This window comes from Plecotus auritus (genome assembly GCF_963455305.1).
Source record: "Plecotus auritus genome assembly, chromosome: 3".
Classification (NCBI taxonomy): Eukaryota; Metazoa; Chordata; class Mammalia; order Chiroptera; family Vespertilionidae; genus Plecotus; species Plecotus auritus.
In genome coordinates, this window is record NC_137772.1 from 120,188,153 (window position 1) to 120,204,890 (window position 16,738).

A 16,738-nucleotide genomic window follows, 5' to 3' on the forward strand; every position below is an offset into this window, starting at 1 on the left:
TTCCCCCATTTTTTGAAGTTTCAAATTATAATAATTAGTGTTTACATTCTTCTTGTTAAAATGTTTTTGTTTTTTTTAAATATATTTTATTGATACTTTACAAAGAGGAAGGGAGAGGGATAGAGAGCTAGAAACATCGATGAGAGAGAAACATCAATCAGCTGCCTCCTGCACACCTCCCACCGGGGATGTGCCCGCAACCAAGGCACATGCCCTTGACCGGAATCGAACCTGGGACCCTTCAGTCCGCAGGCCGACGCTCTATCCACTGAGCCAAACCGGTTTCAGCATTGTTAAAATGTTTGAAATGAATAAAACTATTGAAATAAAAAAAAAAGACCGTACCCTTTTATGTAATGATGTTTACTTTGAATTTATATTAGTTCACACACACACTCCATCCATGCTTTTGTTCCGGCCCTCCTGTCCAGTTTAAGAACCCATTGTGGCCCTCGAGTCAAAAAGTTTGCCCACCCCTGGTATAGAACGTAGGCATATAAAACAACAACAAACTGGTAAACTTAATAATGCAAGTATGTTCTTTTTCTTTGTGTTGTGAGAACTCTCCAGAGAGATGTAAAAGAGGCTTCATATGCATTTGTAAGAGTACAAATATACTATCTTATGAAAAAAGTCTGAAGGTCACAATAGCTCTTTATTCAATCCCTAAAATGTTAACAACAGCTTCAAAGTACTACACTTATGCAAAAATCCATCTACAGAGCTAATATTACAAAGACAAATGAATCCAAACTTTTAATAGATATTCAAAATGGACACTTTGTTGTTTACACTTAATAGTAGTACTAGCAAATATTTAATGAGTAACTAGGAATAGTTACTATGTATTTAATATATCATATAACCTGTGATATGTTGTGAAGTACATTTTGGGAATGGAATCTTGAATTTAAATGCTATCAGGTATAACTGCGAATAAGAAGGGACACAAGGAAATGTTAAGGATGGCGATAATGTTCTCTATCATACACGAGTCTGAATTAAACAGATGAATGTAATTACCTAAAATCACCAAATCAGCCCTAGCCCGTTTTGCTCAGTGGACAGAGCGTCGGGGCAGATTGAAGGGTTCCAGGTTCAATTCTGGTCGAGAGTATGTACCTCCATTGCAAGAGGCAACCAAATGATGTGATTCTCTCACATAGACATTTCTATCTTTCCCTCTCTTCCACTCTAGGCTGAGGGACACCCCTCCCCCCGTGCACGAATTTCGTGCACCGGGCCTCTAGTTTAACATAAACATAACATATACCAAAACATTTAACTGTGAAATCTAGGTGATGGGTGTATGCATATTCATTTCTGTCTCAAATATTTTATAAAACTAGAGGCCCGGTGCACAAAATTCATGCACGGGGGGAGGGGTCCCTCAGCCCAGCCTGCACCCTATCCAATCCAGGACCCCTTGGGGGATGTCCAACTGCCAGTTTAGGCCCACTAACGCCCCTGCTGGCCTGGTCGCCCCACACAGCCTGCTGTTCAGTCGTTTGGTCGTCCCTCACTAACCCCCATGCCGGCCTGGTCGTAGGCAGCCATCCTGTGAGGGCCTGAGGGTTAATTTGCATATCACCTCTTTATTATATAGGACTAGAGGCCTGGTGCATGAATTCATGCAAGGGTGGGATCCAGCTGGCCAGCACCCCAATGGGGACTGGTCAGGGCCAGGCAGTGGCAGGGAGGGGACGCGGAAGGCTGGCCAGCTGGTCCTGCCCCCAATCAGGGTAGAGAGGGCCGACTGGGGATGCGCCGGCTGGGGTAGAGGGGCAGTGGGCGGTTGGGGATGCTGATCAGGGCCCTCATCGGGCTTGGTTGGCCACCGCAGTGCATGTCATAGCAACTAGTCGTTCTTGTTCTGCCATTCCAGTCGCTTGGCTTTTATATATATAGATGTTTGGGGCAGGAGGATAAGAAAACATGGTGAGGCCTTTGTAAAGTTAAAGAGTGTTTCTAGAGGGATTCACCTCTTCAGATTCAGTCAGATAAATTTCACAACTTTCTTTTGTTGTTGTTAATCATTCCCTGAAGATATTTTTCCCATGGATTTTTAGAGATGGAGGGAGAAACATGGATGTGAGAGAGACACATCAATTGGGTGCCTCCCACAAGCACCCTGACTAGAGCTGGGGATTGAATCTGCAACCTAGGTTCATGCACTTGACTGATAACTGATCCCAAGACCCTTCAATGTTCAAGCCAAAGCTCTAACCACTGAGACCACCAGCCATGGCTTAGCGTGGGTGTTTTGTTTTGTTTTAAGGGAAGCAAGGAATCTCTATTTTTATTAAATCAAGTAATTCTTCACTGTTGGCAATGAGTTCAATTTTTTATACTTCTTGGCCCAAGGAAAATGTTTATGTGGTCAGAATTTTCAATTCCATCACGCTTTTTTAAAGTTTATGTTGTTCATGATTTTAAATAGCTCCATATCAGGGTTTATTTGTGTGTTTTGTTTTAAGTATGTTTTTATTGATTTTTAGAGAGAGAGGGGAAGAGAGAGGGAGAGAAAAATGACAGGCTGCCTCTTGCACATCCCCTACTGGGGATCAAGCCTGCAACCCATGCATGTGCCTTGACCAGGAATAGAACCAGCTACCTCTTGGTGCATGGGACAATGCTCAACCAACTGAACCACACTGGCGAGGGTTACATCAGGGTTTTTTAACCTCAGACCACTGACATAATGGGAAATATAATTCTTGTTGGGGGTAGGGGCTGTCCCATGCATTATAGGATGTTTAAGTCAGTAGAACCAACGTGAAGTTTTAACAAACAAAATGCTTCTAGTCACTGTCAAGTGGCCTCTGGGAAGCAAAACTACCCCATTGAGAACCACTGCTCTAAATGTGTATTGAAGTATTTGTAACCAATTAAAAATATGTATCTGAAATGAAACCATTGATTTCTTTACTTCCTGCCTCAAAATAATAACTTTTTTTGTTATTGTTACTAATTATACTCACCCAATGATATTTTTTCATTGATTTTTCTAAGGAGAATGGGAGGGACAGGGGAAGAGACAGAGAGAAACATTGATATGAGAAAGACACATCCATTGGTTGACTCCCGCACACACCCTGACCAGGGCCAGGAATTGAGCCTGCTACCCAGGTGCGTGCCCTTGATCGGAATCGAACCTGGGACCCTTCAGTCCATGGCCCATGAACACTCTATCCACTGACCCACTGACCCACAGACCCACAGACTGGCCAGAGCTACTTCAGAGTTTTTTAACGTTTGCACCATTGACATGGGCAAGATCATTCTTGGGGGGGCGGGTCGCTGTCCACTGCATTGTAGGATGTTTATGTCAGTAGAACCAACCCACAGTTTTGACAAACAAGAATGTCTCCAGCCGAAACCGGTTTGGCTCAGTGGATAGAGCGTCGGCCTGCGGACTGAAGGGTCCTGGGTTCGATTCCGGTCAAGGTCATGTACCTTGGTTGCGGGCACATCCTCATTGGAAGGTGTGCAGGAGGCAGCTGATCGATGTTTCTCTCTCATCGATGTTTCTGACTCTCTATCCCTCTCCCTTCCTCTCTGTGAAATATCAATAAAATATATTAAAAAAAAAAAAAAAGAAAAGAATGTCTCCAGATACTGTCAAATGTCCCCTGGAAAACAAAACTACCCTATTTGAGAACCACTTCTCTAAATGTGTACTGAAGTATTAGTAATCAATTAAAAATACGTATTTGAAATGAAACCAGAGATTTCTTTAACTTTCAGCATCAGAAAAACTTTTACCAAGTAGTTATTATATTCCAGCCATTCATTATAACATTATCCTTGCCAAATCTTATGACGTAGGTTCTGTTACTATCCCCACTTCACATATATGGAAACAGGCCTAAAGATGTTCAATTTACCTGCCCAAGATCACACACTGCAAATGCTAATTTAAATCTATGCACAATTCACAATCTCCACCAATACAAATCCTACCTTCCAGCTTGTGTCCCTACATCAGTCTGCACAAAAGGTAAAACTACAGGTTCTTAACTGAAAGGAATACAAAAAATAAATAAATAAAAATAAAAATAAACGAAGTGACTACCTAAGAGGGAGGCTGCTTGAACTAGAACCTAATGATTACCAGGGAATCCTTTCCAAACCACATGATCTTTACTCTCATTATTTATTAGTGATTAAAATACCCCACTGCAAGAATACTAAGTTAATAAGTATAAGGAAACCCACTAATGCAAAATGGAAATAGCCTTCAAGTCTAATCAATAGAAAGTTGAATAAATAACTTACAGTATACATTCATACTGTGAAATATTGTCATTAAAAAGAATCTAGCCCTAGCCGGTTTGGCTGCCCTAGCCAGTTTGGCTCAGTGGATGGAGCGTCGGCCTGCGAACTGGGGGGTCCCAGGTTCGATTCTGGTCAAGGGCACATGCCCGGGTTGTGGGCTCGATCCCCAGTGGGGGACTTGCAGGAGGCAGCCGATCCATGATTCTCTCTCATCATGGATGTTACTATCTCTCTCTCCCACTTCCTTCCTCTCTGAAATCAATAAAAAAATATTTTAAAAAAAAGAGAATCTAGCCTGGCCTGAGTCACTCAGTTGGTTAAGCAGGTCCAGTGCACTGAAAGGTTGCTGGTTGATTGCCCAGCAGAGCACATACCTGGGTTGCAGGTTCAATCCCCATTTGGAAGACCTATGGAAGGCAATGGATCAATGTTTCTCTCTCACATCAATGTTTCTCTCTCTCTTATCCTTCCTCTTCTCTCTAAGCATGTCTTCAGGTGAGGATTAAAAAATAATAATAATCGCCGAAACTGGTTTGGCTCAGTGGATAGAGCATCAGCCTGAGGACTGAAGGGTCCCGGGTTCGATTCTGGTCAAGGGCATGTACCTTGGTTGCGGGCACATCTCCAGTGGGAGGTGTGCAGGAGGCAGCTGATCGATGTTTCTAACTCTCTATCCCTCTCCCTTCCTCTCTGTAAAAAATCAATAAAATATATTTAAAAAATAAAAAAATAAAAAATAATAATCTAATGACACAAAAAGATGTCAAAGATATAATGAAAACTCAAATCACAATACAATGTATAGTATAGTTTGATTTTTATGGAAAAATACACAAAAGTTAAGTGATCATGTTTAGTAAGTATACTAGGGGGAGGAAGATCTTTCACTAGTGTAAAATTATAATTAAGATAACTTCCCTGAAATAAAAGATGACTTGAAATTATGCTGAACAGGCCCACTAAGTACATTTTGCATTGTCTAATTAATATTTGAACATTCTATAAGAAGCATACATTAGCCCAGCTTCAGTGGCTCAGTGGTTGAGCATCAACCTATGAACCAGGAGGTCACAGTTTGATTCCTAGTCAGGCCCTATGCACTGGTTGTGAGTTCAATCCCGTGTGGGGTGTGTAGAAGGTAGTGAATCAATGATTTTCTCTCATCATTGATGTCTCTCTCTCTCTTTCCCTCTTCCTTCCTCTCTGAAATCAATAGATATATTTTAAAAATAAAATAAAAAGCATGAGGGAAGAGGGTTTAGTCCTCCATAATTAAATATAAGTAAATACAGTTAATTTCTAATTCTTTAATGAGAACAATGGTTCTCAAACTTTAGCATCAGAATAACACCCAAGCCCTGGCTGATGTTGCTCAGTTGGTTAGAGTGTCATCCCATACACCAAAAGTTTGCAGGAAAAAAAATAATAAAGTTTGCAGATTCTATTCCCATTCAGGGCACATACCTAGGTTCCTAATTCTGTCCTGGTTGGGGTGTGTACAAGAAGCAACCAATCAATGTTCCTTCCCCTTTTCTCCTTTCTTTCTCCTTCCTCAATCCTCTTCTCTCTGCCTCTCCCCGCCCCACCCCAACCCACCCCACCCCTGCCGCCGTCATCTAAAATGAATAAACATATCCCTCTGGTGAGGATTTTTTTTTTAAAGTAAAAAAAAAAAAAGATGCCCTGGGCTGATGTGGCTCAGTTAGTTGAGTATAGTCCCATTCCCTGAGAAGTGGCAGGTTCAATTCCTGGTCAGGGCATATGCCTGAGTTCAATCCCCAGTAGGGGCCATGCAGGAGGCAGCTGATGGATGTTTCTCTCATTCCCTCTCCCTTTCTCTCGCTCTCTCTCAAAAAAAAAAAAACACATATAGTTTAAGACCACCACCCAAGATTGTTGGACCCCAAACCCAAAATTTCTGACTTAGATCTACAAAGGAGCCCTAGAATTTGCATTTCTATTTCTAACAAATTCCCAGTTGACTGTTGAGGTGAGATAATTTTTGAGATGGTATAAGATCAGCATTGCTGCCAAAACCAGTTTGGCTCAATGGATAGAGCGTCAGCCTGCGGACTGAAAGGTCCAAGGTTCGATTCCGGTCAAGGGCACGTAACTTGGTTGCGGGCACATCCCCAGTAGGAGGTGTGCAAGAGGCAGCTGATCAATGTTTCTCTCTCATCGATGTTTCTAACTCTCTATCCCTCTTCCTTCCTCTCTGTAAAAAATCAATAAAATATATTTAAAAAAAAAAAAAAAAAAAGATCAGCATTGCTAGCATGAGTGGTAGGGGAAAATAAGTGGCCTTCGTGTTACACTACGGAGAGAATGGAAACTGTTGGGACAGGGACCACACTTTTGTGAAATATTGCTTCAGAAATCTGGTTTACTAAAGCTAAAAGTAGGGGCTGGGGTTAAAAAAAAAAAAAAAAAAAGAAGAAGCCGAAACCGAGTTCAGGTGAAAGTAATAAAGAGCTTTACATTAAACTAGCTTTAAAATGCACTACAACTTTTGAGTTAATTTATCCAATCTAAATTTGCAGTAACCAGTAAAAACATAAGCTTTTGGGTCCAAAAACTCCACAAAATGTATCCAAAATACACAGTCTATTTCATCTCTAATGTACCAGGGGCTCACACTATGGACTAGGATCTTACAAGGAAGTGCTACTTAAATTCTTTCTCTTTGCCCAGCCAGTGTAGATCAATGGTTGAACATCAACCTATGAACCAGGAGGTCCGGGCACATGCCTGAGTTGTGGGCTTCATCATCAGTGTAGGGCATGCAGGAGGCAGCCAATCAATGTTTCTCTCATAATTGATGTTTGTATCTCTCTCTCCTTCTCCCTTCCTCTCTGAAATCAATAAAAATGTATTTTAAAAAAATAAAATTAAAACTGCAATTAAAAAAAACACACACACAAAAAAAAATTCTTTCCCCTGCCCTGGCCAGGTAGCTCACTTGGTTAGAGCATCATCCTAATACTGGATCTCTGGTCAGGGCACACCCAAGAAGCAACCAATGAATGCATAAGTAAGCAGAACAACAAACCGATGTTTATCTCTCTCAAATCAAGGAATAAAAATTTTTAAAATTCTTTTCCCTACCATTATATACTAGTAATGCTGATGCTATACCATCTCATAAATGTTCTCTCACCCTGGGCGGTGTGGCTTGGTAGGAGCATCAGCTAGTATACCAAAGGGTGGCAGATTAGGATTCAATCCTTCGTCTGGGCAAGTACAGGAGCAGCAGATGTTTCTCTCACACATCACTGTTTCTCTCTTTCTCGCTCTAAAATTAACTTTTTAAAGAGATTCCTTTAAAAAAAAATTTTGTCTGACCTCATCAGTTAACTGCAAAACTACAACTACCAGTCTAAGAAAATGTATTTGCATTTTAAAAATTAATTGCTGCCCGGGCATGTGTGATTCAGTGGTTAATGAACACCCTCGAACCAAAAGGGAACCAAAAGGGTGGGGTTTAATCCGAGGCCCCAGTTGGATCGTGTGCAAGAGGCAACCAATAGATGTGTCTCACATCCATGTTTCTCTCTTTCTCTCTCTGCCACCACTTTCCTTCCACTTTGGGGGGGGGGGGGGGGAAGAACAGTGGAAAAAATATTCTCGGATAAAGATTAACAAACATAGCCCAGCCTGCCCTGACCGGTTTGGCTCAGTGGATAGAGCATCAGACTGCGGACTGAAAGGTCCCAGGTTCGAGTCCAGTCATGGGCATGTACCTTGGTTGCGGGTACATCCCCAGTAGGGGGTGTGCAGGAGGCAGCTGATCGATGTTTCTCTCTCATTGATGTTTCTAACTCTCTATCCCTCTCCCTTCCTCTCTGTAAAAAAATCAATAAAATATATTTTTTTAAAAAAACAACAAAAAACATAGCCCAGCCAGTGCTCAGTGAGCATCGACTTATGAACCAGGAGGTTACTGTTGGATTCCAGATCAGGGCACATGCCAAGGCTGGGGGCTCAATCCCCAGTTGGGAGTGTGCAGGAGACAGCAGATCTAAGTTTCTCTTTAAGATGTTTCAATCTCTCTCTTCCTCTCTTTAAAAAAAAAAAAAAAAAAAAGTCAATGAAAACATATTTACAAAAAAAAAAAAAAAAACCCCACACAACAGTATTTGTAAAAACACAAACCAGATAAAACCAGCAGTATTTTAGAGCCATCCCTACATCCACACTATAGCCACTATACCATTACTTACATTCAAATCAGACATACGTTCTATGATTTTCCTAAGCAGAAATAAATACATAATAGCTCAAAAATATTTCAAGCTTTAAAACTTACCTATTAATCACAGAGCTCAGATTAAATAGTAAAGTTATCCATGAAGTCAAATTTTGTAAGCCAAATTCTAATTTCCAACTGACAAATTTTTAACATTCTTACACAAAAATTTAAGGTGATAGGCTTGGAGGGGCATATCCCAAAGGAACAAGGTAATAGCAGTCTCTCTTAGTTCCACATTTCATAATTTCATAGACTTTTTTTAAAGAAAGAAAAGCAATGAGCTGTGCTGTCCAATGTAGTAGCCACTATTCAAAAATAAATAAAATGTAAAATTCAATTCCTCAGCCACAATAGCCACATTTTAATTACTCAACAATCACATATAGTGGCCACTATGTTAGACAGCACAGAAACATAGCATTTCCATCATTGCAGAAAGTTCTATTGCACAGCACTAATACACTAAAGAAGGAAGGATTATTAGCTTTAAAGATAGGAAGGAAAAATATTTTCCCATGTAGATAAATTGGCTTATTTTTAAGCATAAGACTTCCAAAAGAGAGGGAAATGCAGCCGGACCATTCTTCCAGAATGGCAGCTTCAGAATAGACCAAGAAAATGTTAAACAGCATCCTTTTGGAAAGTTTACTAAAAGTTGTCTATAATACTTTATTATAGTATTCTTAACTTCCTTTAAGAAAATTTTGAGTAGATATATTAAAAACAAATTTACCAAGTGACAAGCTGTTTCTCTAATATCCAATACATAATAAAGAGCATTTATGATTTTATGTTGAAAATGCATTCTTTAACTTGAATTTTAAGGAAATTTCCATGTCTCATTAATACCCTATGAAGATTTACCCTTCTCTGGAGGCCATTTAGATGTTCAAATGTTCTCCCTAAAAGGTACTGTCATTTAATTACAATCAATTTTCTATGCATATTAAAATTCTGCCTTGACCACTCACTGACAAAACCCAATATTAAAAGCTAAAGTTCCAAAAGAAAGCTTCCACAAATTGCCATGAACATAAAATTTGAGAGTCAAAGGGGGGGAAAGAGATCAATGAAGGACTTGAATGCATGCATACAAGCACAACCAATGGACACAAGACACTCGGGGGATGGGATGAGGGCATGCGACAGGGGTAGGGGAGGCTGGGGGAAGGTCAATGGGGAAAAAAAGGAGATATATGTACTATTATATGTAATACTTTAATAAACAATAAAAAATAAATATAAAAAAATAATTTGAGAGTCAAGGCAGACAACACACTTCTTTGTGCAAACATTACTTTGTGTAAAAAAGCCTCCATTCAAGAAAGATTATTTTGTTGGCAAAAATTCAGCATCTAAGTATGAATTAAAACAGTGCTGTATAACTGACACTGATGAAATTCACTAGAAAGCACATAGGAAAACCAAGCAGCTGATATTGTGTCCCTGTTAAGTGTAAATCCTCACCAATCAGATTCTTTTAAAAAATACAAGGGAGCCCTAGCCAGTTTGGTCAATGGATAGAGCTTTGGCCTGTAGACTCAAGGGTCCTGGGCTCAATTACTCTGGGGCACAAGCCTGGGGTTGTGGGCTCCATGCCCAGTGGGGGTTGTGCAGAATGCTGCCAATCAATGATTCTCTCTCATCACTGATTTTTCTCTCTCTCCCTCTCCCTTCCTCTCTGAAATCAAAAAAACATATATTTTTTTAAAAATACAAGGGAGGCACAAATTGTGCAAGCTACTGGATAAATTCCTAAGGTTTAGCCTTAAAAGTAATAAAGATATATAGTATTCTAGTATTAAAATGTGTAAGTAAAACAATAGAATTCCAAAACACGGAAACCTCCCGTGTTGGAGGGGAGATACATTTTATTAGATACAATAATTCAGCGCCGTTCCAATACTGCGGAGTGTAGGATAAATGCGGGCCACGCTGATTCGGGAGGAGGCGGCGTGAGAAACACCGAGGCTTACCGCTAAATGCTTGCAGGTCTGTTGGAAGCCAAAGGGACGATATGGGTAAATTTGTAAGAAGCAATTTCGCTGGGAGGGCCTTCGGGCCCAATGAGACTTCTGGTAAGAAACGGCTCCCGTTCCCAATTCCTATCCTGTTCGTTTCCCTACTATTCTGCCTGGATCCCGAGTTCCCACCCCACTGGTTCTCCGGACTAGTAACCAACATCCAGCCGGGCTTGGCTAACCGTCAGTGAGGCAGGCGGCTCAAACCGCCGGCTACTCGCCGGCGGGGAGAAAACTCACCAGGCGGATGAAGCCGAAACCGCGGTCGCGGTTGATGAAGACCTCGCTGGGCTCGCCGTAGCGCTCGAAAAGCCGCTTGAAGTCCTCCTCCGTGATGTCCGTGGGCAGGTTGCCCACAAAGAGGCGGCAGCGCTGCGTGTACGTCTTCTCGCCCGGCTTGAGGAAGCTCTTGATGTCAATGGTGAAGCCTACCTCCTCCTCCGGGCGCTCCTCTGCGGGTACGGGAGCGGGGGGCGCCGGCTCCCCAGCCAGTGAGAGGGCCATGGCGGCTGCAGGCTCGCTCTCGCCCGTCGCCGATTCGAGAGCACGCAGGCGAGCCGGGTTTTTCTCAATGCGAACTTGCTTCAGATTTCCCCTTAACATCATCGGAGGGCTTCACCTCGGGCCGGGAAGCAACCTTAGAGATGTGTCTATGGCTCCGTGTCTCACTATGGAGACGGTACTGTGAAGGAGAAAGCCAGAGAAGACGAGGAGGTCGCCACGCCGGCAACCAGCAACCCTTTCCAACCCACCTAATGCCTGCAGCCGCTGCACATTCAAAATGGCGCTGCCTCCAGCCGCAGTTGGAAGTGACGCCGACCACAAGCCCCGCCCCTACGTAATCACAAGAACGGAGTCAAGGCGCCTGCGCGGTCTTGGCACCAGTGCACCTGAGCTAGCATAGGCCTGCGCACAGCATTACCCTTATTCGATTCCAGGGTTCCTTGTAGGTCTGACAAATGCAGTTGCCCAAACGTCTAAAATAACAGGGATTCTTGGTTGTACATGTCGATGGTAAACATTGTGGACTAAAAGGGGCCACATATTAAACCTGACAAGCTCAGGGGAGGTTTGCATGGCGACCTTACAAACTCAAGAGACAAAAAAAAAACACACAAAAGATGACCTAAAATTAAAAAATTTTAATTAAAAGCAGTTTATGGTAGGTAGTCATGTCCTAGGCTGGCATTTCCATGACAAAGCTCAATCCTTACCCAACTGAGCCTGTCTGTTGTCTTTTTGCATCTTTGGAATGTCAAAGTAATTATCCTTGTTCTGACCCCTCAAAGCACAGGCACCACTTAGCCAAAGTCACAAATCCTCTCATTGTTATTGAGTTAATTGTTGACCGTTAACTATCCTATACCCACCTATGTAAAAGAAGTATGTGTCTTCATTTTACTTTTGATCCAACCCCAGAAGTTGCCCTATTTTGCTTTTTCCCACCTATCACCAATGGATTTCATGTAACCCACATAGGTCTCCTCTTTTGATTGTAATGTATAAAATAAGATACAAAACTGCCATTCTCCACAGCAGCGGTCACCAACCGGTGGTCTGTGAGGTCAGAAAGGTTGGCGACCACTGCTCCTGAGCATTATCTTAATCTGTTGAGATTTTGTTGCCTGGCAATTATTGACAGTTTGGCTCAGATAAACTCACAAAAATTCTCTACAGGTTTAAATGTTTCTTACGTTGACAAAATTGTGCGATGTGTGCAGCAGTGTGTGAAAATATGATATGTAAGTAAAACAATAGAATTCCAAAACACGGAAACCTCCCGTGTTGGAGGGGAGACACATTTTATTAGATACAATAATTCAGCGCCGTTCCAATACTGTGGAGTGTAGGATAAATGCGGGCCACGCTGATTTGGGATTACAGTGGGCAACAGCCTCCACTTTACCAGATACAACAGTCAAACCTCAGATCATTCAACAGCATTTGACATGGTAGATCTGTGCCTGAGCTTCATCATGTATAATATGGGAATAATACCTACTTTGTAAACTTATTGTGCATGTTAAATGAGTTCATTGATTGGCACCATTCTTATAAATATCCAGCCCAATTTTCAGTGACAATGAGAAAATAAAAACCTGCCCATTTTACACACAGCTTTGAATAACGGGATATTTTCCAGTAATTGAAACAGGTGAAAATACATTTCTGTCTATTTCAAGAGCAAGGTTTTTATTATATTTTCTAATGAGACACTACAATTCTATAAAATAAGTGTGCCTATGAAAGTAGTACAGCCATGCCCTAACCCGTTTGGCTCAGTGGATAGAGCGTCGGCCTGCGGACTCAAGGGTCCCTGGTTCAATTCTGGTCAAGGGCATGTACCTTGGTTGCGGGCACATCCCCAGTGGGGAGTGTGCAGGAGGCAGCTGATCAGTGTTTCTAACTCTCTATCCCTCTCCCTTTCTCTCTGTAAAAAATCAATAAAAAATATTTAAAAAAAAAGAAAGTAGTACAGCCAGATCCAGAACTATCGACCTACTTTGACAAGGGTCCACAAATGTTTTCTGTAAAAGACCTGACTGCAAATATTTTAAGATCTGAGAACCATACAGTGTCTACCAAACTAGCCAGTTCTTCCCAGTATTGCTCTTGGTAAATGGTAAGTCTTCAATGAATGTGAATAAATGAATTCATAGTCACTCTGCAAAACAGATAGTTTTTCATGAAGTTAAACACAGGATGACTTTAGAACAGCAACCCAACTCCTATTTAGCCAAGTAAAATAAACACTTGTCTTCACACACAAAAAAAAATCTATATGCAAATGTTTATAGGGACTTTTGTTACAATCAGCAAAAAACTGGAAACAATCCAAATGTCCAACTGGTGAATGGATAAACAGTGGTACATTCATGTAATAGAATATACTACACGATAAAAAATAGAATAGTCTTGGCACCAACGCACCTGAGCTAGCATGGACCCGTGCACAGCAGTACCAATTTCCCATTCCAGGGTTCCTTGTAGGTCCCACAAATGCAGTTGCCCAAACCCCTTCAATAGCAGGGATTCTTGGTTGCTTATACCTTGCAACTAGGACATGTCCCCTCTCTCCTTCAACAAAAATCCCAGCTCCAAAAAGCACATGACAGCATAAACTCCATCTCTCCCACTCTCCTTTATCCCCTTCTTTCTGGCCCCTCTAAATTTATAACCACAAATATCTGGTAGGCCCCTAGTTATTTCTCTCACCTAATTTCCTATTTAACAATTTCACACGTTTTTTTTCTCCTCAAACCAACACTCATCCCCACCTCACTCATAAAAAAAAAAAAAAGACAAAATAAAATTGCCTCCTTCTATCAACACAAAATCTACCAACTCAACTCCATATGTACCCTTATATATTGCCTTCCCTCCTGTTATATTGAGTTAATTGCCACTGAGCTTCTCTAATGCCAACCCACGGGATAGCATCCTCTTTCCAAGTACTTTGCTTTTATCTATCACCTTTCCAAGTGATCAGTTACTTGATCAATACTGAACTACTCCCATCTGCAAAACAAACTGCTGATAAAACTTTTATCTTAAAAATAATGGGAAAAAGCCCTAGCTGGTTTGGCTCAGTGGATAGAGTGTCAGCCTGCGGACTGAGAGGTCCCAGGTTCGATTCCGGTCAAAGGCATGTACCTTGGTTGTGCGCACATCCCCAGTAGGGAGTGTGCAGGAGGCAGCTGATCGATGTTTCTCTCTCATCGATGTTTCTAACTCTCTATCCCTCTCCCTTCCTCTCTGTAAAAAATCAATAAAATATATTTAAAAAAAAATAAAATATATTTAAAAAAATAATAATAATGGGAAAAAAACCTGCCTAGACCACATGTACTTTAGCTACTATTTCTTTACAGAAGAAAGGGTCATCAGTATTTTCTGTCTCCAATTGCTCATCTCTTGATTTCTCCTTAAGCCCCACTAATTAGATATCCATCCTCACATTCCATTCCTTTGAAACCTCTCTCATTACAGTGGACAACAGCCTCCACTTTACCAGATACAACAGTCAAACCTCAGATCATTCAACAGCATTTGACATGGTAGATCTGTGCCTGAGTTTCATTATGTATAATATGGGAATAATACCTACTTTGTAAACTTATTGTGCATGTTAAATGAGTTCATTAGTCTTTGGAAAATATTCTGGCACCATAAAATTATTATTATTGATCATTTCCCTTCTACCTTCTTTTTTAAAATATATTTTTATTGATTTCAGAGAGGAAGGGAAAGGGAGAGATAGGAACATCAATGATGAGAGAATCATTGATCAGCTGCCTCCTACAGGCCCCACACTGGAGATGGAGCCCACAACCCAGGCATGTGCCCTGACCAGGAATCGAAACATAACCTCCTGGTTCATAGGTCAATGCTCAACCACTAAGCAATGCAGGTTGGGCTGAATAGCTCATTTTAAAAAATAATAATAATTTTACTGATTTTTAAATAAAGGAAGTGGGGACGGAGAGATTGATTTGTTGTTCCAATTATTTATGCATTAATTGGTTGATTCTTGTATGTGCCCTGACTAGAGATTGAACCCACAACCTTGATGTATTGGGATGATGTTATAACTAAATGAGCTACCTGGCCAGCCCGCCCCCCCCCTTTTAAACGTACCTAATAATTTATTTAAATTTGCAATAATAAACTCATTATGTGTTTACATAAGTCACATCTTTTCTATAAAAGGGAACTATAGCCCTAACCGGTTTGGCTCAGTGGATAGAGCGTCAGCCTGCGGACTCAAGGGTCCCGGGTTCGATTCGGGTCAAGGGCATGTATCTTGGTTGCGGGCACATCCCCAGTGGGGAGTGTGCAGGAGGCAGCTGATCGATGTTTCTCTCTCATCGAAGTTTCTAGCTCTCTATCCCTCTCCCTTCCTCTCTGTAAAAAATCAATAAAATATATTTTAAAAAAAAAGAAAGGGAACTATATCAAAACATAATTTAGTGAGAAGGCTAGCATTGCCTCACATTTCTGCAAAAGTGTTTAAAAAATGCAGCCTCATATACATATGTAGTTGGAAAAGGGAGGATTATTCTAACCTTTTCAGATAATTGTGGACAGTCTTTTTGGTTGGTCACCAAAATTCAACAAGTTGTAGTTTCTTAAAGCTTAGTTGCACCCTAGCTAGTTTGGCTCAGAGGATAGAGCATCGACCTGTGGACTGAAGGGTTCCGGGTTCGATTCCAGTGGAGGGCACATGCCCAGGTTGTGGGCTTGATCCTCAGTGTGGGGCGTGCAGGAGGCAGCCCATCAATGATTCTCTCTCATCATTGATGTTTCTATCTCTCTCTCCCTCTCCCTTCCTCTCTGAAATCAATAAAAATATATAAAAAAAAAAAAAATGCCGAAACCGGTTTGGCTCAGTGGATAGAGCGTCAGCCTGCGGACTGAAAGGTCCCAGGTTTGATTCCGGTCAAGGGCATGTACCTTGGTTGCGGGCGCGTCCCCAGTAGGGGGTGTGCAGGAGGCAGCTGATCGATGTTTCTCTCTCATCGATGTTTCTAACTTTCTATCCCTCTCCCTTCCTCTCTGTAAAAAATCAATAAAATATATTTTTAAAAAAAACCAAAAACAAGACTAGTTGCAATGTGGATTTTGAAACCATACCAATGAACTTTTCATGCTGTTACATTAAAATCCATTGGTCATTCACTTTGAATTCTTTTACCCATGATTTTGTAACATCATGCACTAGTCATTTGAAAAATATTGGTTCACCCCTTTTTAAAAAATATTTTATTTTAGAGAAAAAGAGAAGAGTAACAGAGAGAGAGAACTATCTATGTGAGAGAGACAGATGGTTTGATTGCCTCCCACATGTGCCCTGACCAGGACCAGGGATTGAACCTGCAACCCTTCAGTGCAAGACACTGAGCCACACTGGCCAGGGCTCATCTCTTTTTAGTGTTCATTTTTTTTTTTCATTGTCTGGATGACCACAATTTATCTAATCATTCACCTACTGGAGGACATCTTGGTTGTTTCCAAGTTTGGCAATTATAAATGAAGCTGCTATAAACATCTGTGTACACAGATTTTTGGGTGGACCCATTTCCAACTTGTTTGGGTAAAATACCTACCAGCAAGATTGATGGATAACATCATAAGAGTGTGTTTAGTGTTTGATAAAGTACCAAACTATCTTCCCAAGTGGCTGCACCAT

The 16,738-nt window shown here is 41.2% G+C and overlaps 1 protein-coding gene across 19 annotated transcripts in view; it reads right to left on the minus strand.

The window, feature by feature from the left end:
* PSPC1 (paraspeckle component 1) overlaps window positions 1–11,362 on the minus strand; it is a 141,422-nt gene extending 130,060 nt beyond the window's left edge. For all 19 annotated transcript variants that reach the window (XR_013960243.1, XR_013960244.1, XR_013960245.1 and 16 more), the window contains exon 1: window positions 10,789–11,362. Coding sequence is in view for 4 of the 19 variants with exons in the window: in XM_080662155.1 (XP_080518281.1) it covers window positions 10,789–11,154 (366 nt within the window). In the remaining 15 variants the exon portion in view is untranslated. The remainder of the gene's footprint in view (window positions 1–10,788) is intronic.
* Window positions 11,363–16,738: the final 5,376 nt, after the last annotated feature.